General features: G+C 38.7%; 2 protein-coding genes across 2 annotated transcripts; both read right to left on the bottom strand.

The window, feature by feature from the left end:
• Positions 1–1,834: 1,834 nt before the first annotated feature.
• On the bottom strand, positions 1,835–2,509 carry LOC103508047. Its single transcript, XM_008472573.1, has 2 exons — positions 2,315–2,509; positions 1,835–2,044 (listed from the first exon to the last, which is right to left on the bottom strand). Exons 1-2 carry the CDS (start codon positions 2,507–2,509, stop codon positions 1,835–1,837), a joined length of 405 nt encoding a protein of 134 aa, XP_008470795.1.
• A 392-nt stretch (positions 2,510–2,901) lies between these two features.
• LOC103508046 lies at positions 2,902–6,637 on the bottom strand. The gene is made up of 5 exons (XM_008472572.2): positions 6,244–6,637; positions 5,698–5,924; positions 5,202–5,478; positions 4,742–4,921; positions 2,902–3,017 (listed from the first exon to the last, which is right to left on the bottom strand). The coding sequence occupies exons 1-5, from the start codon at positions 6,533–6,535 to the stop codon at positions 2,902–2,904; spliced, it is 1,092 nt and encodes a 363-aa protein (XP_008470794.1). The 5' UTR covers positions 6,536–6,637.
• Between the last annotated feature and the right edge of the window lie 2,567 nt (positions 6,638–9,204).

Below are 9,204 nucleotides of genomic sequence, written 5' to 3'. Positions count from 1 at the left end.
ATAAGTTGAAAAGCATTACTTATCCTCAGCTAGAGGGGTAAAATCAGCCGCTGCTTCTTCTTCAAGGCGAAAACACAAAATTGAAGGGATAAAATCTCGAGGAAATCTTGTGCGGTCCTCAGGAGACTGTAGATCAGGCGTTGATTGCTCTCCATTCGTTAAACAGAATGATAGAAATAAGTTGAAAAGCATTACTTATCCTCAGCTAGAGGGGTAAAATCAGCCGCTGCTTCTTCTTCAAGGCGAAAACACAAAATTAAAGGGATAAAATCTCGAGGAAATCTTGTGCGGTCCTCAGGAAACTGTAGATCAGGCGTTGATTGCTCTCCATTCGTTAAACAGAATAGAAGTTCGTTCTATGGGAGAAAAATATTTACCAAGTAAAAAGCAAAAGACAAACTTTTGGATGCAATTATTGCTGCGTATCACAACACATTTAGCACTGGCGCTCTGCTCTGTGCAGTGAGAAGAAAACAAAGTTACCGAAGAATATGAGGAGATGGGGCAAGAAAGAGAAAGTCGGAGAAGAAATAGAAGGACTGAGAACGAAAGGAGGGGTTGACACGGAATGAGAAGAAATAAGAGAAAGCCAAAAACAGTAAGAAAGGGTGACAGGGCGAGTGTGAAGAAAAGTTGAAAGTAACTATTGCAAGAATGGTGACCTGATTTTTTTATTTTTTAAAGAAAAATGTGAAGACGACGAACTCGTGGAAATGGAAAGAAAAATTATGCAATTATCCAAGGTTTTTCATTCTTTTCACATTATCTTTTATTCTGATGTTACTTTTTTCTTCTTTTTCATTATTTTCTTCATGGAAACTCGCACAATATGCATGTGCTTCCTCTGGAATTATTATTTCGTTATTAGTCTAGTAACGTATATCCTAGGTTCCTTATTAGGAAGTGCAGATGTTCCCCATGCAAAAAAAAAAAAAAAAAAAAAAAAAAAAAAAAGAGAGAGAGAGAGAGAGAGAGAGAGAAATGACTCTTGATAGGTAGTTGCGACTTTTTTTATCAACAGTTTTGCCGTGCTTTTTCTAAGGCAAGGTCACAATGTTAATGTAGGTACCATTGGCACTGTGGGAATATGCATAAAATGAATCACAATTTTTTCACAGTTCTCCTTTGTGAATTTTGTAATCTGTCCATTACCTTTAATCGTCAATTTTTACCCCCACTACCAAACTTCTTCCATTTTATTATCCCCACCCCTGGAAAATCCTAATGTCAATGCGCATTAACGTTACGAAAGGAAAATAGGCTACTGGTTAACATCAAGTAGGTACCTATACTTTTGTATACATACTTACATAGCCTCTAAAGGCCCACCTATACAGGTAAATGTGTCTCCTACAACATTCTTCTCCTGCTCTTTCTAAACATCGGGCCTCTCCTTGTGGAGGAGAGAGGGAAGGCGAAAGAGGGAGTTGGGAAAAGAAATCTCAACCCTTTGTTCAGGGTTTCTTGCTTTCTTGTGATCAATTAAAGTAGATGTTTGTATATGCCTGTGATTTTATGTGTGTCAAATAGACCTATACAGGTAAATGTGTCTCCTACAACATTCTTCTCCTGCTCTTTCTAAACATCGGGCCTCTCCTTGTGGAGGAGAGAGGGAAGGAGAAAGAGGGAGAGGGAGGGAGGGAGATAAAAAACAGGATTGTTCCGTTTCCACCTCAAGAGAATTCTGACAATGCGACAGTACTCTACCTCTCTCTTCTCTCTCCGTCCCTCCCTCCCTCTCTCTTTCTTTCTCTCTCTCTCCTCTCTCTCTCTCTCTCACGAGCTAAAATCTTATATTATAAAAACAATTAATTTATATGAGAAGATTTGTTTTCTAAATCTGCGAAACTGCTTTATTAGGTTTTACTTCTTTTTTCCCAAGCCGCTTTCTCCTTTTCATACTTTGGTCTCTGAGTCTGACAATTTTTGGTCTCTGATCTTGCAGCTCCCGATAGATGCCATGGAATATTCGGCACTCTTCCTCCACCAGAGAAAATTTCCGGAGAAGCTCTTTGTAGTTTTCTGTCTGCACATCGAGTTTTGTCTGTGAAATCCAAGTTAATGTTGGTTAGTTTTTCCACTTCCACGGATTCCACTTCCTTTCGAGTTTTTTCTCCATTTAGTGGTTAGTCACTTTTGATGACAGATCGAATTTGTTTTGGAAAATTAATCAAAGATTTTATAATATTTCTTTTTACTACAAATGTATAATACAAGTAGGTGGGTAGGTTCTTTTATTTATATTGAATTGAAAACAGAATATGACCGAGATTTTTCATCTCCGCTAAAACTAGAAGTTATAAGAACTGCTTACCTTGTTATCTTGTGTTTGATCTTGCTGCTCCAGTGCAGTTTTCTCATTGTTCTCCTGCTTTTCCTTGAGCTTTTGTTCCTTTGTCTGTTGCTTTTCATCGTCTCGAAACTTTTTCAACTCGCAGCAGACACCCTTCGCTGAGGAAAATACAGTCTTTTCCATCAAGTCCTCTCGAAATGTCTTATTAGAAGTCATTTAGCCTGGAGTCTTCTCGCCATCAATCTCAATCATAAACACCCCTTCCTATTTCTTCTGTAATAAGTAATAATTAATACCTTCCTCCCAATATTTCTGTCTCCAAGTCCTTTTTCTCCCGAGTTCTGTTCTCTTTCCTAAAATTTTCCTCTGATAAGAGAATAATAACTTGAGTGAAAATGAAAACCGAAACCGACAAGCTGAATGGGTATTTTGAAAAGTCGTGCAACAAATTTGCGTGTTTTTAAATTAATTTGAACAGCTGGTGTTATATCTTGGAGTAACCATCTACATTTTATGTTATGTCTAATTTTCTTTCTTCTGTTTGTTACAGGTAAGTGACAATGAATAGCTGGGGTCTGTGATGCCTGGATGATCTCATTTCTGGACGTCTAGTAGCTAGGTGAACCTTGCTTGCATCTAGCAGTCCGAATAGTAGGTACCTCGTCAATCTCGTCATGTACTACATTCAGGTAAGGGGGGTTTTCCGAGTTTTTATATGGTGTGCCTGCGGAAAGAATCACAATAAGACGTGCAGACACAGTACAGTATTGGTTCAGGAGTACTTTGGAAAACTAAAGTAGGAAATCTATCTACTTTATAATACCTTTTATCTAGCAGTCCGAATAGTAGGTACCTCGTCAATCTCGTCATGTACTACATTCAGGTAAGGGGGGTTTTCCGAGTTTTTATATGGTGTGACTGCGGAAAGAATCACAATAAGACGTGCAGACACAGTACAGTATTGGTTCAGGAGTATTTTGGAAAACTAAAGTAGGAAATCTATCTACTTTATAATACCTTTTGTAACCTACTTAACGACAGTTCAGATGACATCGCAAAAACCAATACAAAAAGTGTCCTTTTCCAGGTGACAAAAGGAAAGAAGCCTTGCTTGCGGAGAAGTTGTTTTCTTGGAGAGTAATTAATTTATCCGCGTCTTTTCCATCAAGTCCTCTCGAAATGTCTTATTAGAAGTCATTTAGCCTGGAGTCTTCTCGCCATCAATCTCAATCATAAACACCCTTTCCTATTTCTTCTGTAATAAGTAATAATTAATACCTTCCTCCCAATATTTCTATCTCCAAGTCCTTTTTCTCCCGAGTTCTGTTCTCTTTCCTAAAATTTTCCTCCGGAAAATACAACACAATTGATGAGAAATGAGGATACTCGAGTATAGGGTGATTGGAAGTACTTTATTGTAAGTGTCCAAGCACTTTATCGGAAACGTCCAGGGGTCCAGGATATTATTGGAATTGAATTTCTGTCGTGTTCATTTTCCTCTCTTCCAAATCCTCTTCATAGAGTTTTGTGTCCTAATTAGAAACCAGCTCTTGGCTTTCCCATGTCAGTCTACTTTTCTATTGAGGAAGGGCGAGCGGCTGGCAGGAGAGGACAAAAATTCTCCTTTCAATTTTCTTCCTGTGTGGGTTCTCTGCTGTCATCATCATTTCTTAGAGAGGACAAAAATTCTCCTTTCAATTTTCTTCCTGTGTGGGTTCTCTGCTGTCATCATCATTTCTGAGAGGACAAAAATTCTCCTTTCAATTTTCTTCCTGTGTGGGTTCTCTGCTGTCATCATCATTTCTTATATCACAAGAACTCGGAAGGTCCCGTTTTCGCTCTCTTTAGATTCTCAATCTCAAGGTAACTTTCTAACAGTTCGTTTTCAAAGGGAAATGCGGCTGTATTTGGACTTTTGAAAAGAGGCTTTCCTGTGAAAGTGTACTATCAGTTTCCATTTTCTCGCGTAGTCAGGCCAACAAGAATTTCCACATGATGCACTACTATCCCTCTAAAATATTCCGCCATCATTTCTTATATCACAAGAACTCGGAAGGCCCCGTTTTCGCTCTCTTTAGATTCTCAATCTCAAGGTAACTTTCTAACAGTTCGTTTTCAAAGGGAAATGTGGCTGTATTTGGACTTTTGAAAAGAGGCTTTCCTGTGAAAGTGTACTATCAGTTTCCATCTTCTCGCGTAGTCAGGCCAACAAGAATTTCCACATGACGCACTACTATCCCTCTGGAATATTCCGCGTACCTATATCCCTTTTTATAGGTACTTATGCATGTTCTATACGTTGGAATCTGATGGGGTTTTGGATTTTTACTTTCTATTATTTTATTGAGAACTTAGTGTAGCGAAATCTAGGTCCAAGTCCAGTTTTAAGTGAATAATGAAACCCGAGTAGGTGTTCAAGTTTTTGAACTCTTATCAAATTTCACATACCTGGCATGGGCATGGGTTCTTCGCAATATGTCGCGTGCTTAGTCATGGATTTGTGCTTCATTTTGGAACCGAAAAACTCCTGAGCTTGATGTTTGGCCTGATTAACAAGACACAGCATATTGCTCCCCAGGCTGTTCAAATGCTTCCTCGTGTGTTTCGAATGATGTTCGCCATTATCACCTGCAATAAAAGCCGCAAAAAAAGACCAGCAAATAATTGTGAAAGTGCATTTGAAGGTAACAGAAGAAAATCAGAGATCAGTTCGTGTCTGGACAAAAAGTTTGAACGAATGATTAATAATGGTCCTGGCGAATAAAGTTCGTTACTTTTGTCTTAAAAAGAACATTTTTTCATGGAAGTTAAGACCAACTTTAAATTCAATTAAAAATATGTACCTAGCTACAAATGGTCCAAGATGCCCTTGGACCATTTGGTGCTTACATAACATACTGCGTTTTACCTTGCTGATGTTCTTCACCATACTCAAACTTGTAAGTATAATTGGCATGATGATCCCCAACGATTTTATGTTTTTCTTCATGCACAGACTTATTCGAGGCGTTTAACACGGTCGGCGGAAATCTGGCTGCCTCTTCTTGAATACTCCTGACGATTTTCGTAGGTGAAACGCTCGTCTGTCTTTCTTGTACGCTTTTGAATTGAAAGCTGTCGATAGTTACAGTTCGGGTTTCTTGGGTGATGGTGTCGAAGAGCTTAGGTGGTACAGTGACGGGGGCCTGAAAGAAGGAAGTCATCTTGTATCCAGTAAAGAACATCAGTAAGGCTCAAGGGTGCGGAATTCTTTGAAATGGACGGAATTCGTGGTCGACTACCAGAGTGAAAATCACGGCCGGACGGAATTCGATGAGGTCCATTATGAAGAATCCTTTTTTACCCCGCTTCGCCTTAAATTCAAATTCAGGTCATAGGTAGACTAAATAATTGGGCACACTTACCACGAAAACTTCCGGAATGGACACCCGAGTTTGTGTTTGTGGATCATATCGGGTTATGTCATAGTAGATTTGAGACCAGGCGTTCATATGAGTGGCGGAATCTATGGTGGTTATCGTGTTATTATCTCCCATGTCCAGACCGGGATAGAAAACCGGGACGTAATCCCCTGTCTGTTGTTCGGCATTGTTCTTTGGAGGGTCCTTAGAGCTTCGTCGCAAAGATTTACCTGTTGGGGCCAAAAAAGTGTTATATCAGAAAGTACGTTCGTTTGTCCTGACTCAAGTATCCAATTCTGGATCAGACCAGTTGTAACTTGATCATGGAAAAGATAAAATGTAGAAACACTAAACGCTATAGATTTTATAGGTAGAATGACATTATTTAAAGTCTTACAGTCTAGGAAGAAAAGAGCTGTATCTACAAAGTAAACATCTCCAAAAGATTCCTGATCTTCACCCCTATTCACCCTTGCCGGATATTAGTTCAGCTCATTAACCAACAAACTTGAAATTTTCTGAGAGCACACCCTACTTTTAGAGACTTACACAGAGAGATGTATGGTTTTCTACAGAGATCCCCATCATCGTCAGGCAGGGATCTAGCGCAGAACATAGACTGGAAGTATCTCAAATACTCAATGACGCAACTTTCCTTTTGTTCTCCAGTGGAAGGCTGGGCAGGCGCTGTTTCCATGTTTGGGCTTCTTCTCTCATCCATAGCTGCTGGATCTTCTGGTGTTTCAAATCTCGGATCCGTTTGCGCGAAAGATGTTTCATATCTCTGATCAATAATCTCCCTTGGACCTTTACCATTTCTCTTCATTGATCGGGAAAACATTGGTTGTTTTTTCAATCATAACATTACATAAAATTTTAAAACCTAGAAATTTTGAGATGTTGGATGGTAAAATTAATGATCCGTATAAAACACATCGAATTCGAGCTCTCACCATTGTAAACAAAAAAAGTAAAAATCTGTTGTTGGCCAACGTATTTTTTTAGCATGAAAAAGCAAACTAGTGTACATCATCTTCCTGTATAAATCTCTGTCTCGTGAAATGGGTTGGGGAAATAGCGAATAACCCTCTGTATTTTAAGTTCTCTTTGGGGAGATAGAAAATTTTATACAGATTGTTGTTAATGGGTTGGGGAAATAGCGAATAACCCTCTGTATTTTAAGTTCTCTTTGGGGAGATAGAAAATTTTATACAGATTGTTGTTTTTTTTCCACTCAGTTTTTATACAAAACTCTCGATAAGTAGAGAGGAAGGCAGTAAATCACCGTTCAATTTGGACATACCGAGTTGTTAACCTTTGTAACTTCTCTGCACAACTGAGAGTACTCAAAACACCTGAGCGCCTGAAATTCAAATTCCCCCGCGCTATGCGCCGTTAAAAAATTCAAATAGACGCTTACTCAGTTTTTATACAAAACTCTCGATAAGTAGAGAGGAAGGCAGTAAATCACCGTTCAATTTGGACATACCGAGTTGTTAACCTTTGCAACTTCTCTGCACAACTGAGAGTACTCAAAACACCTGAGCGCCTGAAATTCAAATTCCCCCGCGCTATGCGCCGTTTAAAAATTCAAATAGACGCTTTTTTTCAAGAGGAGATGAAGAAGGAGAGTAGAAGTTTGCTCGTATGTTATGTTTATGTATGATGTGATGTTTTTCTTTTTCCAAACTTTTTCTTGTTCTCTTCTTCAAATACTCTTCGCTTGTTATTCACCATTTTAGATACCCCCCCTCTTCCCTGTTCGTCTGTTTTGCAATGAAAAAGAGATCACAAAGTTTTGGTGAAAATAACCCGAAAAGAACTTTAAGAAAAAAGTTTCACTATCCTTTATTATTTTCGAAGAAAAGAAAGAAACATCAGGAATCCCTTAGTTGTTCTTCATATTTATTGAAAATTCTCTTTTCGAGAGGGTACCTTGGTAGACTTTGAGTAAAAACATAGTTAGTGATAATGATATATTATCTTTTCTTAGCGTGGGCAGTAATAGCCTTTTTCATTCTGGACTCTGGACATGACATACAATATCTCAGAACTGAATAGGTCAGGAGCTTTGATTGTGTCAAAGGAAGACATACTTTGAGCTATGTACTTTGTACCTACCCGTACACATGAATTTCTCATTCCCTTTCTGAACTTAAAGAATGCGTTTAATAATTGAGAAGTGAAAGACTTCGGAAAAGCTCACATTCTGCCTGTTAGCTGGCAAACCTTTCTTCGGCACACTCATATTTTCTAGACAGCATCTATGGAGTCACGTTCTACTTGATGTCTTGGGAATCTTGGATGTTCCCTCCAAGGCTCTGGCTAAGTGCACCTTGCACCTTAACACGTCTGACACGACAGGGTGTCAGATTTATGCCGTACTCTCCAATTCTGTGATTCAGTTTTTGCTGGAAACCTGTAAATTATCAGCTTGACAGCTGTTTAATTTCGAATTCTAGTCTCATTGCTACTGGAGTACCTGTAAGAAGAAAACCTATTCAATGTGTTTATGCCAGGATTATCGGATAAGAGAATAATAACTTGAGTGAAAATGAAAACCGAAACCGACAAGCTGAATGGGTATTTTGAAAAGTCGTGCAACAAATTTGCGTCTTTTTAAATTAATTTCAACAGCTGGTGTTATATCTTGGAGTAACCTGCATCTACATTTTATGTCCAATTCTGTGATTCAGTTTTTGCTGGAAACCTGTAAATTATCAGCTTGACAGCTGTTTAATTTTGTATTCTAGTCTCATTGCTACTGGAGTACCTGTAAGAAGAAAACCTATTCAATGTGTTTATGCCAGGATTATCGGATAAGAGAATCTAGTCTCATTGCTACCGGAGTACCTGTAAGAAGAAAACCTATTCAATGTGTTTATGCCAGGATTATCGGATAAGAGAATAATAACTGGAGTGAAAATGAAAACCGAAACCGACAAGCTGAATGGGTATTTTGAAAAGTCGTGCAACAAATTTGCGTCTTTTTAAATTAATTTCAACAGCTGGTGTTATATCTTGGAGTAACCATCTACATTTTATGTCATGTCTAATTTTCTTTCTTCTGTTTGTTACAGGTAAGTGACAATGAATAGCTGGGGTCTGTGATGCCTGGATGATCTCATTTCTGGACGTCTAGTAGCTAGGTGAACCTTGCTTGCATCTAGCAGTCCGAATAGTACCTCGTCAATCTCGTCATGTACTACATTCAGGTAAGGGGGGTTTTCCGAGTTTTTACGGTTTGCCTGCGGAAAGAGTCACAATAAGACGTGCAGACACAGTACAGTATTAGTTCAGAAGTACTTTGGAAAACTAAAGTAGGAAATCTATCTACTTTATAATACCTTTTGTAACCTACTTAACGACGGTTCAGATGACATCGCAAAAACCAATACAAAAAGTGTCCTTTTCCAGGTGACAAAAGGAAAGAAGCCTTGCTTGCGGAGAAGTTGTTTTCTTGGAGAGTAATTAATTTATCCGCGTCTTTTCCATCAAGTCCTCTCGAAA

Source organism: Diaphorina citri, unplaced genomic scaffold (genome assembly GCF_000475195.1).
Source record: "Diaphorina citri unplaced genomic scaffold, Diaci psyllid genome assembly version 1.1 scaffold362, whole genome shotgun sequence".
Classification (NCBI taxonomy): Eukaryota; Metazoa; Arthropoda; class Insecta; order Hemiptera; family Psyllidae; genus Diaphorina; species Diaphorina citri.
This window is presented reverse-complemented; position numbering and strand designations above follow the sequence as displayed.

Excerpts from the sequence above, each read along its gene's own strand:
- LOC103508047 (XM_008472573.1), bottom strand. The coding sequence starts at position 2,509 with ATGACTTCTAATAAGACATTTCGAGAGGACTTGATGGAAAAGACTGTA. Across the intron at positions 2,045-2,314 it reads ATCAAACACAAGATAACAAG|ACAAAACTCGATGTGCAGAC; the intron begins GTAAGCAGTTCT and ends TGGATTTCACAG.
- LOC103508046 (XM_008472572.2), bottom strand. The coding sequence starts at position 6,535 with ATGTTTTCCCGATCAATGAAGAGAAATGGTAAAGGTCCAAGGGAGATT. Across the intron at positions 5,479-5,697 it reads CCATTCCGGAAGTTTTCGTG|GCCCCCGTCACTGTACCACC; the intron begins GTAAGTGTGCCC and ends TCCTTCTTTCAG. Across the intron at positions 3,018-4,741 it reads AGAACCCATGCCCATGCCAG|GCACACCATATAAAAACTCG; the intron begins GTATGTGAAATT and ends TTCTTTCCGCAG.